Source organism: Monodon monoceros, unplaced genomic scaffold (assembly GCF_005190385.1).
Source record: "Monodon monoceros isolate NGI ecotype Baffin Bay Population unplaced genomic scaffold, NGI_Narwhal_1 Super_Scaffold_22, whole genome shotgun sequence".
NCBI classification, from domain to species: domain Eukaryota; kingdom Metazoa; phylum Chordata; class Mammalia; order Artiodactyla; family Monodontidae; genus Monodon; species Monodon monoceros.
In genome coordinates this window covers 27,720,452-27,737,728 of record NW_021703779.1, presented here as the reverse complement: position 1 = coordinate 27,737,728, position 17,277 = coordinate 27,720,452, and the positions used below count along the sequence as shown (strand labels likewise).

At 40.0% G+C, this 17,277-nt stretch overlaps 1 protein-coding gene across 1 annotated transcript in view; it reads left to right on the top strand.

Moving 5' to 3' along the window:
* Positions 1-17,277, top strand: part of DMD (dystrophin) — a 2,107,962-nt gene that overhangs the window by 1,884,713 nt on the left and 205,972 nt on the right. Inside the window, exon 62 of the mRNA XM_029240038.1 lies at positions 10,064-10,124. Coding sequence (XP_029095871.1) covers positions 10,064-10,124 — 61 coding nt within the window. The remainder of the gene's footprint in view (positions 1-10,063; positions 10,125-17,277) is intronic.

The window sequence follows — 17,277 nt, the reverse complement described above, 5'->3', positions numbered from 1 at the left end:
CACTTAGGTTGCTTCCATGTCCTGGGTATTGTAAATAGTGCTGCCATAAACATTGTGGTACATGTCTCTTTTTGAATTATGGTTTTCTCAGGGTATGTGCCCAGTAGTGGGATTGCTGGGTCGTACGGTCGTTCTATTTTTAGTTTTTTAAGGAACCTCCCTACTGTTCTCCATAGTGGCTGTATCAATTTACATTCCCACCAACAGTTCTTTGCAGCTTTTCTATTGCCACCACCATTTTGGTGCATTCCCCAGAGTGCAGTTCTCTTAACAGCCTTCTTTCCTTAAAGAGTCCGGCCATTTTTATAGCTTCAGCTACCATATTTACAGTCTTACAGTACTTACAGTCTTGTTCTTCCACTGAGTTTCAGTGAAAAGACCCACCTTACAAATCTTTTAACCTAAACACATAATTTACCTGAAATTCACCTCCCAGTTTATTTTTCCTGTCAGTGAAACTCCCAATTGCCTACTAAGTCTTAGAAGTATAGAGTCATCTCTGATTTCTCACTTTCACTGGGCACCAAAGTCACTTATGAACTACCTGTCATACACTCCACTCTCCTACCTCTAACCCACTGTGTATAGCACCACAAGAACCATCTTCTTACCTTTTCATCATCAGAATGCTCTGATTGTGAAATATTCTATGACCCTCTATTTCCAATTGTATCATATATGAACTAATCTGTTCATCATTCACGCTGGTGAATAGTGGACAAATGGTCTACCTAAGAATGAAGATTCTGTTGGGCAGATGGCATTGGTCTAAGCAGACAGAGATGAAGAAAGAAATACCAGAAGCCTGGGCAGTTAGGTAATGTTCAAAGGCATTTCTCTGTGCCACACTTTATACTGTATGAGGCACATTAATAGTAGTTAAGAGTGGATCCAAAGGTTAAAGACCAATGCTGCCCAGTTGAGGCAGAGAGCTTGACTCCAGGATTACTATCATTCAGACAACATCCCGTAACTATGTGATTACAAACATGATTTTTATGGTGGTTAACATTTTGCAAAGCAATTTTGTATCCATTTTCTCATTTTATCCTGATAACATTTCGGTAGGGGAGATATCATTATTCCCATTTTGCATATAAAAGAAAAATAAGGCTCAGGGAGAAAACAAAACTTGCTTCAGATGGTGCAGTGACGGTGGAGTCAGGACTCAAATACAGTCCTTCTGAATATGTGTTCTGGACACCCTTAGTGATCCAGATACCCCTCAGGACTCTAGGTTGGGATTTGAGAGAGAAAGCCACTGTGCTGAATGCCTTTCTGAGCTCAAAACGTTTATAAGCTATCATGGAAGGAGGGGATGTGAAAGGCACATTCTCAGATAGTCCACTGTATCATGCAGTATATCTAACGTGCCTTGAGAATTATACCAACCGAATGCCATTGACCTGTGGACTGTAGAGTTTTCTCTTTCCACCTTGATCAATAAAGAAGGACTCCTGTTGGCAAGAATGTCATTTGTATAAAATGCCTTTAAAATGTTCCTCTCCTTGAATCAAGTAAATATACTTCTAGGAATTTTGCTTAAGAAAATTAACAAAAATGTGTGCAAAGGTTTCTCTACAAAGATGTTCATTGCAGCCTTACTCATACCAGTGAAAAACTGGAAACAACCTAAATATTCCCAAAGAGGGAACTTCTTCAATAAATCATGGTACTTCCATTAATGGAATACTATTCAGCCATTTAAAATGTAAGCCAGGAATGATGTGAGCAACCATAGACGGTTTGAGTGGGTGAGAGTGGTTCAGTTAGGAGCAGCTTTGCCTGAATGTAGCTGAAAACTCAAATAACAATGGCTTACACAAAGTAGGGGTTTATAAGTTTCTCCCATAGAAATCCAGAGAGAAACCGGAATGATAACTGCATATTCATCAGGAAGGCAGATTTCTCATATCTTTTCCTCAGTCATTCTTAGTGCATAGGTCCTGTAGCATAAGTTGTCAGAGTCCTGCCCATATCCCCTGTTGCATTCACCATGCCCAGGCTCACCAAGCCTAGGCTTCCAGCTACACATACCCGTGACTCTGCCTTTAAGGCCTTCTTCTCTGGCCGTCAAAACCTGCTCATCGGCACGAAGGGCAGGCCAGAAGTGCCGGGGAGTTAAAGACTCCACGTACTCCAGGAATAGCCCTCAAGCAACAGTAGATAAGTTCCCCGTTCCCCTGGGGGGTGCGAGGGATAACTCTTCAGTGCGTTGTACACTGAAGCCCCAGCTGCACTGGGCCCCAGGTGTCCGAAGCAGTAATGCAAACTTTATCAGCTTTCCTCCCTTCTGCGTCTCACTTCCGGCTCTTCTACCAGCGCTTCCCTAAATCATGGCTCAAACTCATTGCACTCATATCCTTGTCTGTGTCTTACTTCTGGGGAACTGCAACCAAGACGGCTTCTGTTCTCCTGGTTACTGTAGCTCTGGACATCATGACATCTAAGGCAGGAAGAAAGAGGATGGGAAAAAGGCGAAGCTGCCTTTCAATTTAGTCAGCCACCCTTAAAGAACTTTCCCAGAAGCCTCACCTGAATATCCTCAACTGACATTCATAAGCCTTGGGAACCTTGCTGTACCCAGCAGTTAGAAATTCTGTTACCAGGGAAGAGGAGACCTGGTGGCAATCCTGGATACACTCGTTACTAGCTGTGTGACCGTTTACTAGCTGGGCTACTTTACTGATCATTCATGAGCATCAGTTTCTTTATGTGCAACAATAGAGTAGCGTGACCACGGAGGGTGTTTGGAAGGATTACATTAAGAAACATACAGTGCATGGTACAGAGTAGACAGGCGACAGCTTTGTTTTCTCCATTTCCTGAATCATCTGACTTCAGTTTGAGTAATAAACCAAAATTAGGATCTAATACTTAGCGACTTGTGACGTTAGATGTATCATTCCATGTGATCTTAACTCATCATGTGCAAAATAAAAATAATAAGAATACCCACCTCACAGGTCATTCAGTATCAAATAAGCTAGTTGAGGTCATGTTACAGGCACAGAAGGGGTTTCCCTTTCTCCCCCACCCCCTCCGTCACTTCCTCTAGATCAAGCATTCTCAACGGGAGTGATATTGCCCCCAAGGGGTCAAAAATTGGTTTTGGGGGGGATGTAAAAATCTTACTCTTTATATGTAGAGCACAGATACATACAATACAGAAACAGATGTCTATACAGTATATCTGTGGCATAAGGTGATCGGGAACAAAAATGTCTAAAAAGATACCTGGAGTAGGGGGCACATAGTGGCAAAAGGTCGAGAAACGTTGCTCTAGAGTCGATCTTGATAGACTGTGTCCATAAAACCATTCCTGGAATTTGCATACTTCTGAGGAGCCAAGTGCCAGTGGCTAGTTGATCCTCGCCAGTGCCTTTTTCATAACCCTGGAGGTGAGGTTTCTCTGTTGTCCCCAGTGAATGCTGTCTTTTATTTATGTTTATAAACTGCCCCCACTTTCTTTTGACCCAAGTATGTTATTAAACGCCAAAGCCACCAAATATAAGAAAAGTAGACAGCAGAAGCAAGAAGAACTACAATCCTGCAGCCTGTGGAACAAAAACCACATTCACAGAAAGATAGACAAGATGAAAAGGCAGAGGGCTATGTACCAGATGAAGGAACAAGAGAAAACCCCAGAAAAACAACTAAATGAAGTGGAGATAGGCAACCTTCCAGAAAAAGAATTCAGAATGATGATAGTGAAGATGATCCAGGACCTCAGAAAAAGAATGGAGGCAAAGATCGAGAAGACGCAAGAAATGTTTAACAAAGACATAGAGGAATTAAAGAACAAACAAACAGAGGTGAACATTACAATAACTGAAAAGAAAACTACAGTCGAAGGAATCAGTAGCAGAACAACTGAGGCAGAAGAACAGATAAGTGACCTGGAAGACAGAATGGTGGAATTCACTGCTGCGGAACAGACTAAAGAAAAAAGAATGAAAAGAAATGAAGACAGCCTAAGAGACCTCTGGGACAACATTAGACACAATGACATTTGCATTATAGGGGTCCCAGAAGGAGAAGAGAGAGAGAAAGGACCCGAGAAAATATTTGAAGAAATCCTCAACAAAATACTGGCAAACAGAATCCGACAAGACATTAAAAGGATCATACACCATGATCAAGTGGGGTTTATCCCAGGGATGCAAGGATTCTTCAATGTACGTAAATCAATCAATGCGATAAACCATATTAACAAATTGAAGAATAAAAACCATATGGTGATCTCAATAGATGCAGAAAACGCTTTTGACAAAATTCAACACCCATTTATGATAAAAACTCTCCAGAAGGGGGGCGTAGAAGGAACCTACGTCAACATAATAAAGGCCACATACAACAAACCCACAGCAAACATCATTCTCGATGGTAAAAAACTGAAAAAACTGAAACCATTTCCTCTAAGATCAGGAACGAGACAAGGATGTCCAGTCTCACCACTATTGTTCAACACAGTTTTGGAAGTCCTAGCCATGGCAATCAGAGAAGAAAAAGAAATAAAAGGAATGCAAATTGGAAAAGAAGAAGTAAAATTGTCACTGTTTGCAGATGACATGATACTGTACATAGAGAATCCTAAAGATGCCACCAGAAAACTACTAGAGCTAATCAGTGAATTTGGTAAAGTAGCAGGATACAAAATTAATGCACAGAAATCTCTGGCATTCCTATACACTAATGATGAAAAATCTGAAAGGGAAATTAAGGAAACGCTCCCGTTTACCATTGCAACAAAAAGAATAAAATACCTAGGAATAAACCCAGCTAGGGAGACAAAATACCTGTATGCAGAAAACTAAGACACTGATGAAAGGAATTAAAGGTGAGACCAACAGATGGAGAGATATATCATGTTCTTGGATTGGAAGAATCAATATTGTGAAAATGACTATACTACCCAAAGCAATCTACAGATTTGGTGCAATCCCTATCAAATTACCAATGGCATTTTTTACGGAACTAGAACAAAAAATCTTAAAATTTGTATGGAGACACAAAAGACCCCGAATAGCCAAAGCAGTGTAGAGGGAAAAAAAATAGAGCTGGAGGAATCAGAGTCCCTGACTTCAGACTATACTACAGAGCTACAGTAATCAAGACAGTATGGTACTGGCACAAAAACAGAAACACAGATCAATGGAACAAGATAGAAAGCCCAGAGATAAACCCATGCACCTATGGTCAACTAATCTATGACAAAGGTGGCAAGGATATACAGTGGAGAAAAGGCAGTCTCTTCAATAAGTGGTGCTGGGAAAACTGGACAGATACGTGTAAAAGAATGAAATTAGAACACTCCCCAACACCATACAGAAAAATAAACTGAAAATGGATTAGAGACCTAAATGTAAGACCAGACACTATAAAACTCTTAGAGGAAAACATTGGAAGAACACTCTGTGACATAAATCACAGCAAGATCTGTTTTGATCCACCTCCTAGAGTAGTGGAAATGAAAACAAAAATAAACAAATGAGACCTAATGAAACTTAAAAGCTTTAGCACAGCAAAGGAAACCATAAACAAGACGAAAAGACAACCCTCAGAATGGGAGAAAATATTTGCAAACGAAACCACGGACAAAGGATTAATCTCCAAAATACATAAACAGCTCATGCAGCTCATTATTAAAAAAAAAAACAAACAAACAAACAACCCAATCCAAAAGTGGGCAGAAGACCTAAACAGACATTTCTCCAAAGAAGATATACAGACGGCCAAGAAGCACATGAAGAGCTGCTCAACATCACTAATTATTAGAGAAATGCAAATCAAAACTACAATGAGGTATCACCTCACACCAGTTAGAACGGGCATCATCAGAAAATCTACAAACAAATGCTGGAGAGGGTGTGGAGAAAAGGGAACCCTCCTGCACTGTTGGTGGGAATGTAAGTTGATACAGCCACTATGGAGAACAGTATGAAGGTTTCTTAAAAAGCTAAAAATAGAATTACCATAAGATCCAGCAATCCTACTGGGCATGTACTCAGAGGAAACCATAATTCAAAAAGACACATGCACCCCAATGTTCACTGCAGCACTATGTACAATAGCCAGGTCATGGAAACAACCTAAATGCCCATCGACAGATGAATGGATAAAGAAGATGTGGCACATGTATACAATGGAATATTCCTCAGCCATAAAAAGGAACGAAATTGAGTTATTTGTAGTCCGGTGGATGGACCTTGTGTCTGTCATACAGAGTGAAGTAAGCCAGAAAGAGAAAAACAAATATCATATATTAATGCATGTATGTGGAACCTAGAGAAATGGTGCAGATGAACCGGTTAGCAGGGCAGATATTGAGACACAGATGTAGAGCACAAAGGTATGGACACCGGGGGGGGAGAGCGGAAGGGTGGTGGGGGTGGGGGGGGGATGAATTGCGTGATTGGGATTGACATGTATACCCTGGTGGGTATAAAACTGATGACTAATAAGTACCTGCTGTATAAAAAAATAAATAAAATTAAATTTTTTTTGAAAAAGTAGAAAGATTAATGAATGTATGAGGGTCTGAATTCCAGAGAGTGCTCTTTTAACACAGTTTAAATGATATTAGCATTCTTCTTCATTTTCTGGTTAGGTCCCTGTGTCGATTAAAACATGGCTTAACACCAGGGTGCGTCACTTGGCCCATTCTGTTCATCATGCATTAGAAAGCGGTTGAAATAAGAACTTCCCTTAAACACTGGAGCCTGTCTTTGTGATTTTCAAAAATACCTTGGGCACAATATTGACTCCTGTTACCTCGAGGGCGGAAAAGCATTTGAAGGGAGAACTGCTACCCTTTCTTGCTGTTAATAACATACTGCATCTGTAACGCAAGGGGAAATTCAGAGGTTGGTTTTGGAATAAATAAACTAGTAAGTAGTTTGCTATTTAAATTTAGCAGACAGTACCCCACGGTGCTGTTGCCATATGATAATGGATGATTTTTACACTCGAGAATCTGAATCACAGAGCTGCATTGGAATTACATATAGCGGTTATAGAAGCATCTGTATAAGAAAATACCAAAGGACAGCATAGTGTCATAAAAACTATTTGCCCGTAAATCTGCTTTTGATGGGCTACTAAAAATGGCCACATCAGGCATAAGAGACGTATGTGTGTCTATCGCGTAGGCGAGCTTTGTGAAGGATGACAAGCTTCCACTGGTATACTGAGATAAGAAACAGCTGTTGTTGGCATTGGCATTCCTGCAAGAAATGAAATGATAATTCTGTGACACACTTATGAGAGTTACCATATATTGGATCAACTTTTGAATATATGCAAGACCAGAATCATCTGGCAGCCCCAAGCGAAATTGCCCAACAACCGTTTAACAATCTCCTGAGAAGGAGCATTGATTCCAGTCGCATAGAACCGTCGTCCGATTGTGTGTCATTTCTAAAGCAAGTAGCTCCAGTGTGTGTGTCTGTGGTAGTGATGGGGCAGGGGAGGATTGGGGGAAGGCTGTGGTTCTTCTTCTTTTTTTATTGCTTCAAGGACATTTTTTAGTGTAAAATTTCAGACCTTCAAATGATGGCTGCAAAGCAGTTGCTTAGGTGCATTTATAAACTGTGAATCAAAGGGGGAAAAATATCTTTCAGCACAAAAAATTCACTGAATCTCACCATCGGTTCTGTTTAATAGCTACACGTAAAGGCAGAAGGCTTTTATATTAGAAAGTAAAATATTAACAATTTTCATATACAATTAATATACTCTATAAAAATTAAGAAGAACTCCAGTTACAAAAGCTTAAAATTTCATATTGACCTGGAACTTATTTTTTGGAATTTTTAAAATTAAATCCATTCAGCTCTTTAGTTCAAGCATATTCTGACTACTTCTCTGGCATTTCGGGGGGAATTTTTTTTTCCTTTTCATGTTTAACAATGCAAAGTCAAGTATAGATACCTACAGGTCTGGCCATGAGCTCAGCGCGGCATCATCACTTTTCTCCTATTTCTTGCTAGAGTTTCTGCTTGAAGGTTGTTTCACTGAGGCGGAGCACCCCCCTGGGCCAACCAGGCAGCCAGTAGACCACTTCTCTCCGAGAGATGCCTAGGAGTGATATAGGAAATACGAACAGACTCTTCTGCTACCAGAGGACGTACTCAACATCCTCCAAATCAGAAAGGCTTTCTGGACCATTAGAATGATAAAGAACTGGAGAATGATAACGCGAGAGATGGTGGGGCTCAGCCCATAGTGACCTTTAAGAAAAGGATAAGCATTGTTTCTCAGTTTAGACATTCATAGACTTGGCAATACAGCCAATGAGAACTGGACCAAATGCTCTCTGTAGTTCTCTTCTTCCTTCTGCAATGCCGTGATTTTAGGAAGAGGGCCCGCTGAGCAACCAGGGGCTATGATTTCTGGCTCTCCACCATGTTTCATGCTACAGAGGGCTTGGGTTTTTAGGTTTCCATAACATTAGACTCTGCCAGGCAGTTCAGAGAGTTCAGCCTAAGTCCTCAAATCAGCTCTTACTGCTCTGTGAACTAATCTGGTCTAGAGAGCTGTGTCCTAGAGAAGAAAAACACACAAGAGGAGAGTTGAGCAGAGAATGACGAAGGCAAAGGAGGCAAGAATAGAAAAAGAAGGACAGAGAGAGTTTAAAGGCAAGGGACTCCTCCGAAACAGCAGATAAATGTCTTTTTTCTCCATATTAAAAATCCATCTGCCAAAATGGAAAGGTGCAGTTAGGTAGCTAAATACAAATTCACGTTCTATATCTTTTAAATGACACATCGCCAAGGTACAAAGCAGCATGTCTGGTTGAAGGTTGGGTGATTCGATCCCTCTATTACGCTCTATAAAACAAAGAATCTGTAGTTTCATTACCCTTAAATTGTCTGGCAGTGGGCAAAGTTTTATTAGAAGCTTTTCTTTCATATTATGCAGTGTAGTCAAGGATATATTAGCTTTGATGTTTTGTTACATCTTAATACACTGTGGAGTGAATTTACTGTGAGACTAATTTAGAAGGGAGCTTTTCGTAGGAGGAAACAATGGTCAACATCAGCTGTGTTTCAAATTATAAGCAGGATGAAAATTCAGGAAAGACGGGACATACACATAAAATTGCTAGGTGTTATAATAAGAATGCTTCTTATATTTATATTCTTGATGCTATTCTATGTCTCAAAAACTCCAGTTTCTTAAAACTCTGTTCAGGAGGAAGATTTTATTGTTAAGGAGATGGTATCGCGTCTACTAACATGATTATTTTGTCTTAAAGGAACAAAAAAACGCCATCATATTAAACCGTATATACAAAGTATTTCAACTCTGGGAAAGAAAAAACCCCCTACAGCTTAAGCATTTAAAACACAGTTTAAAGATGACTGATTTGACTGATACACAATAAAGTCCTTATGAAACAAATTCCCAGTATGGGAAATTTAATTTCACCTATAGGATTCATCACTCATCACCAAAGTTTTATTACACTGTGGTATCGGGTGCCGTTCTCTCACTTTCAGTTATCTTTTCTAATAAGATCATGCTGGTCAGCTGACATTTTTGAGGCACCAGTTAAACATGTATGTAATCGGTAAATGAAACTGGATTCTGTTTAAACCAAATAAAGAGAAGAACAAGCATATCAGAGTGATAAGTGGAGTACTTTAGCTTCAATAACTTAGAATGTAAATGTATCACAGAGGGATGTTTCAGCTGCTAAACTAATAAAACCCAGTCAATCAAATAGTAAAAGATATTGAGAAACAGCAACAGGAAGTATTATAAGAAAAGTACCCAATGGAGACACATAAGAGAAAACCCGTCAGTTTACTCTTTCAGTTTCTTACCTGCTCTATAGGTTTAGCAGTGGATTTTTTTTTCTTTGCGTTTATCTTTGTGCCTGAATGAGTTCAGGTTTTCTTAGATTAGGATCAGAACAGCAGGTTAATCAGTCCTGTCTTCATGGGCAACTGAACAAACAGACCAATATCAGTGTGAAATTGTAATTCTGGAGATTAATGTTGTCCTTCTTGTTTGCATGAACTTGACCTCTTGCCTTTTCCCCCCCCCCCTTTTTCAGCTTCTGTCCAGGGTCCCTGGGAGCGAGCCATCTCACCAAACAAAGTGCCCTACTATATCAAGTAAGTTGAAAGCATCATGTTCTTAAAAAAGCATTTATTGTGGCTAATATGTATATTCACAGATGAATTTATTTTTAAAACTCGACGGCAGCCTGGCCTACAATACCTAGTTCTTTCTTCCCCAAGGAAGCTTGGATACGGTAACTCATGCTAAAATTACCACTGAAAACTTGCTGATGCTACAGGGAGTAGCCTTTAGGAAAAATCCATTTAAGGCAGCGTATACGCTGTGTTTTGTGATTGCCGGTGGTGTGGATTTTTCATAATAGAACGAAAAGCTGCTGATAATATTATGGATAGTGGCAGTGAATATTTACAAGAACAATTTTATTTATTTAGGAGTTTTCCCACACTTCTTCTTTAGACAAAGATGGAAGATGTCTGCAGCTATCTGTACCCAAACTGTTTTAGGTGAATAAATACTTGATGTACCCAAAAGGCAGTCAGTAGCAGTTCTGGATTTGTGGAGGTGAGGTGTTCATTCTTGATACGTAGCACTCAGCATTTTTCACATAGCAACGACAAAAATGATACTGTTTTCAGGGGTCATTTTTGTCAGTCAAAGGAATATAGGTTCTTAGAAGCACCTTCTGCAGGATCCTGCATGAAATACAAATTACGATACATTGGGTCGCCATGGAAGAAAGAGGAGAGAGGATGTTGAGTTACTACGATACCTTAACAGCTTCTCATCAGTTGTACAATTGAGTCCAGCTTAAGTTTAAGTTTCTATCGGCCACCTCAACAACAATTTAAATGAATTGGATTCATGAAGTAGTCTTCAGTACCAGCTTAAGTCTTTGAACTTGCTTCTGCCATAGTCTGACTAAAAATATTAAATGTTTTTCCATTTATCAAGTCTGTTTTTACTCTTCCACTGCCCATCAATTCTTCATAATTCAGTTCTAAAGCAATAACTGCATTCCTAGATCTTCATTACTACAGTTCTCAAGAAATTTGATTTCATGCCTCAATTTTGTTAACTCAGAAGAATGGGGGTGAGGGAACTTTTTTGGCTCTTCAAGGAGAGATACATCCTTTAGGAAAGGTTGTCTTATTCAATTATACAGACAAGGTATCTCTTAACTTTAAAAATTCTCCTTCAGTGTTTTGATCCTGCTTTTTAGTTTCTTATTTTTAATTTTATTTTATTATTTTTGTTGTATATAGTTATTTAGTCACTCTAAAGTACATGTTTTGATACCTATTTAAAATCACCCATTTTCTTAAATAATATATTGATTTGGACATGCGCTATGTTGCTTTACATCCACTATCTATTTCGTGGAACCGTTTTGTTCAAATTCTTCCCAGTCATCTTCTATATCAGTGTCTTGGTCATTACAGATTTCCATTTCTGACTAAGATGTTTGAGACCTGCTACTTTTTCAACCCATTTATAAAACTCTCACTTTATCCAATTCCTTTATGAGCTAAAAGAGTGACTCCTTTTGTAGCCAAGACTTTAGGATCACCTGAGAATCCAAGACATCTTTAAGCCATCATTGTCCAAATTATTACCTGTTTAGGGCTCATTAAGTGTCTCACACGGGATTCCTAGAGTGCCCCCCTAGTCCCACTGTCCTTTGCCTAAATATGTACCTTCTCCCTGATGTTACACCTACTACAAAAGATCCCAGTACAGTTCTGTGAAGCAGTGAAAATGAATTTGGTCCAAAAAATAAAAAGACAAATTCCAGAAAAGCTGTCATTCCTCCCTGTATACTAGTTTCTTACTGCTCCTTGATGGGATCGGAGAACAGCTACTCTCTATTTGTCCTCCTATTTGTCCAGTGCTCTTTCACCAGCTTGAAGATCATGGTGACAGTTTTGGTAGGGGCACAGATCTGGGAATAAGAAACCTTGACTTTGGGGGCTCTGTGGTTAGTTGATTGTATGGCCTTGGGCAAGTCACTTAAGCTGTACAAACCTTGGTTTCTTATTTATAAAATGAGGAGTTGGACTAGATGATATCTAAGTTCCTTTGTAGCTGCAGGAATCAATGAGTGTGGCTCATTCCATGGTCTTGTCCAAATTCAAAAACTTTAAGATATCAGCTTTCTTTTTCAAGAAGTTTATCTTTATTTTAAGAATTCTTTATTTTCATTATTAAACACAATATAAATTCTCAGTTTAAAAAAAACATAGGAATTCTGTTTTTCCACTGTGAATTAGCTTCAGATATGCCCTCTCAACCCACTCCGGTTTCTCCAGATACCCATTTGAAGAGCTTAAATCTTGGTGTTTAATTTAGGACTATTATTCTTCCTAGTTTAATGGTAAGAAACAGAGAACAGTAGACAGGAAAATTAGTAGAAAGGTGAGTATGGAGACCTTAAAAGCCTCTGAAGTGATCAGTTCCTTGCAATGAGGGATTACCTAATTTCTCAAAGATGTCCCTGAAACTTTACAGAGATCAATTCTCTGTACGATTATAATCTAATTGAAATTAGAGATTGTACAGTTTCTCAAATATACCCCTAAAACGTTAAGCCATAATATAGGGAGAACGCATGTTCAAGAAATTTACATTTTCAGTAAACAGATTATTAATGTCCTTTGTGATTTATTATTACACATTACTATTGTCTAAAATATTCTGTTTACATTAAATGACTTTGATGTACAAGGTCCAGTGGACTTCATGCACTTGCAGATGCCATTCATAACTTGAGATGCCTTATTGGTCCACAAATAACAATAATAAGTTGATAATGACCTTATTTCAACCAGCCCCCATTCGTCCTCTTTCTTATTTGTCCTGACTTCCATTCAAGAGTTTTTAACCACACATTTCCAGCTGCAAAGGCAAGTGTTTTCTCTGGATATTTTTTACTGCTTTATAATGTTTCCTTTTTAATGCTTAGATAAACTGATCATCTAAATAACAAGAGGTTTCTACACCAGTAGCACAGTTCCAGTTAGTTGTTGAGTCGTGCGTTCATCCTTGAGGTTGTAAGTCATTAACAACGTCTTCTGCTCTAGATTGCAAATCAAATAGTGTTTACGCCTGCATCGTGACACCAGCTTTTCATATGATGCTAAGAAACTTCAAACTGCATGTTTGTCTAGTTTATTAGTCCATAGCATACATCATTGTTACAGTCTTCATATTCCCTCTCCCTTGGGGCTTTCCTACCCCTGCCAGCATCTCTTGCAGGTTATTTTATTACAGCTTTCATTGCCACTGAAAAAGTAATCACCAACAATGTTCAACCTGTTACAACTGCCTTTTCCATTCTCTGCCATTTTGTAGTCTTTTGGCCTATTGTCAGACTCATGAAATGTTCAGTATAATAGCCTTTAACCACCTGCTGCATTCTGTTAGAATTTCTTTCACCTTTTTATGTTGCATACTCCCATATGGGTAAACCAAGCGGAGCCAAGAGCTGGGGCTCTCTTGCTTTCTTAATGAGTTAGAAAATCATTCTTCTGTGTTCTGGACTGTCAAAAGAATTTAGGAATCCCAAACTTGCATGCAGTATGTTTTTTGCATAGATGACATAATAAAAGCATAAGAAATAGCACCCTGGGTCAGACCAACAGGGCAGCTAGCCCAGAACTCTGTCCCAGATGTAGGCACCAATGGCTGTGTTGTCAGTCAACCTAGTAATTTTCTTTTTTTTTTTTTTTTTACATCTTTACTGGAGTATAATTGCTTTGCCATGGTGTGTTAGTTTCTGCTTCATAACAAAGTGAATCAGTTATACACATGTTCCCATATCTCTTCCCTCTTGCGTCTCCCTCCCTCCCACCCTCCCTATCGGGTAAGATAGGGAGAGTAATTTTCATTTCAAAAAAGTTAGGGTGCATCATGACCACTTCTTAGTAATGCACTGTTAAATCAGTTGGCATTGAGTATATCCAATGGTTTCTTAAACTTTTCCCATTCTCCACTTCAGCCTTGTCTTAGCAATAATAAGTTCTATAAACTTACTGATTTCTCTATAAACAAACAAAGATATATTTCAGTTTCTCTTTAATCTACATCCTTTAACCTCAAGGGACAGCCCCAATTAAGTGCTATGAAGTTCACTGAATACAATTATATTTACCAGAGTCGACTTTAATCTCACATCCCCTCACTAACTCCTTTTTATTTTCATCTCCCCAGTCTGAGAAATTCTAATCCGTTTTAGGTTTTTAGTCTGTCCTTGAATGAAAGATAAGCAGTCCCCTTGATCATCTTAGTTGTTTTTCCCTGGATCTTCTCCATCTCTGTTGTATCTTCCTTGGGATGCCGTGACTGGAATAGCCCAAATATTGGTTATTAAATTTGTTAGCATCGTCTCTAGTCTCCACTCAGTCATGAAGAAAGTAAATGCTATTCACTGCCTCCCATTGGTGCAGAAATGGAGAAACTAATTGAGGTCATAACCTGTTCTACATATATTAGTTCTAGCTGAAGGTTGGTTTGTGGCTACTTTTCTGTAATACCAGATCAAGTGTTTGACCTTATGTTCCTGCCAGCTGACTCTTAGGAAAGATTTGATTTTTAGGCAAGCTGGTCCTTTCCTCCTTCAAAGACGCTGCAGTTGCTAAATATTGGGAGGCATTCACTAATGAAACTTGGGAGTAAACCTGCTGACTCAGTCACCAGCAGTGCATTTCGTCAGGTTGCCTTTCTAAATATTTCTGAAGTACTTCACAAAAGAGTGAAAAATGGGGTTCTGGGGAACATGCTAACTCTTCAGCTCTTTTTTACATGCAATGCTCAAGAAACAGCTCATGGGGTTTCCCTGGTGGCGCAGTGGTTGAGAGTCCGCCTGCCGATGCAGGGGACACGGGTTCGTGCCCCGGTCCGGGAAGATCCCACATGCCGCAGAGCGGATGAGCCCGTGAGCCATGGCCGCTAGGCCTGCGCGTCCGGAGCCTGTGCTCCGCGACGGGAGAGGCCACATCAGTGAGAGGCCTGCGTACCGCAAAAAAAAAAAGAAAAGAAACAACTCATGTCTAAAGAAGTGTCTGTCTTTTCCTGCTGGTTATTTTGATTCTTGTACACATTGCTGTAGCTATCTAGTGACCTTGATCTACCCTCCTCTCCATTCTCAATCCCAGACATGTTTCTACAGCCACCTGTTACATCTGAGTTGCTCGCAACTTTCTGGTGGTTTTGAGTTGCTCGCAACTTTCTGGTAGTTTCTGCCTAGCAAAATGAGGTACATAATAAAACCTCCCTCGCTGAAGCTGACTGTCGCTTTAGTCAACATTTCTTATTACTATTGCTGTGTCTGCTGCCAAAATTGCTGGTTGGAGTTCTGACTCTCCCATATTCTTATGACTGCCATCCCTCTGGCTCTACTGGTACAAGTGTTTGACTCTCTGCATGAAATTATGGCTATCCACCTACACTTACCTTTTGGTGTTTGTGTCTTCTTGTATCCTGTTGGTCTGTTCACGGTTAAAGTGATGAATCTTGCTCTGAGTTTGAGTACGCTTGCTCTCTAACTCCAGTAGCATCTGAGTTTTTTGTTGGTTTGTTTGTTTGTTTTTTACTGCATTGGGTCTTTGTTGCTGTGTGTGGGCTTTCTCTAGTTGTGGTGAGCGGGGGCTTCTCATTGCGGTGGCTTCTCTTGTTGTGGAGCATGGGCTCTAGGTGCTCGGGCTTCAGTAGTTGTGGCACGTGGGCTCAGTAGTTGTGGCTCGCGGGCTCTAGAGCACAGGCTCAGTAGTTGTGGCACGTGGGCTTAGTTGCTCCGTGGCACGTGGGGTCTTCCTGGACCAGGGCTCGAACCTGTGTCCCCTGCCTTGGCAGGCAGATGCGCCACCAGGGAAGTCCCAGCATCTGAGTTTTGACACCACCTCCCTCCATACCGTATTGCCTCTATTTCTACTTTCTGGACAGTTTTTCAGATTCTAAATCCCTCCCATGTTTAAAGCATATCTTGCCCTCATTCTTGCTCCAGCTCCCTATCATTTGTGCCAGGAGTTGTTCTGATTCAAGTTTTAGATTAGTTTATTTGTTCCTCTGAATTATTGCCTACTATTTCTGTACCTATATTTATATAGAGAGGAAGCAGTAGTTAGCTATGTCTCAGCTTTAACGGCAAATCAACATGCTAAATATCTGTGTTGGCTAGTTTGCAGTGGAAACATCTTCTGAGAATGAGGCGGACTCTTATTATAAAGAACACCAGATTATGATATCCAGCTTAGAAAACATTCCCCCATGTCTCATTCCTGATACCTCACCGTTCTAGGAATGATTCTAGTCTTCTGACATTCAGTTGAACATTGGTTGAGATTGGCAGAGGTTTTCATAGTTTTTTTCAGAATATAATTTTGTGCTGTTTCTGGTAACATCCTTCACATGTATATTTTCCTTAAAAATATGCCTTTTAAATGGACTTGAGGATACGGGGAGGGGGAAGGGTAAGCTGGGACGAAGCGAGAGAGTGGCATGGACATATATACACTACCAAACGTAAAATAGAGAGCTAGTGGGAAGCAGCCGCATAGCACAGGGAGATCCGCTCGGGGCTCTGTGACCACCTAGAGGGGTGGGATAGGGAGGGTGGGAGGGAGGGAGACGCAAGAGGGGAGGGATATGGGGATATATGTATGTGTATAGCTGATTCACTTTGCTATACAGCAGAAACTAACACACCATTGTAAAGCAAGTATACTCCAATAAAGATGTTAAAAAAAAAATAACCGTTCACTAGGGGAGCCTGGACTGTGGGTTTTACATTATCACTTCACATCCATAATCACAGATGCTTCCATAAAAAAATAAAAATAAAAATATACCTTTTAGGGCCTCCCTGGTGGCGCAGTGGTTGAGAGTCCGCCTGCCGATGCAGGGGACGCGGGCTCGTGCCCCGGTCCGGGAAGATCCCACATGCCGCGGAGCGGCTGGGCCCGTGAGCCATGGCCACTGAGCCTGCGCATCCGGAGCCTGTGCTCCGCAACGGGAGGGGCCGCAACAGTGAGAGGCCCGCGTACCGCACAAAAATAAAAAAAAAAAAAAAAAAAAAAAAAAAAAATATATATATATATATATATATATATATATATATATATATATACCTTTTAGCAGGTGATAAGACCACATGAAATAACAGAAATAGTAAATTGAGCAAGCAACAGAAGACTTGAAGTCTGGTTGCAACTTTGCTTTTAACTAGCTATTCGACCGAAGATGAATCACTTA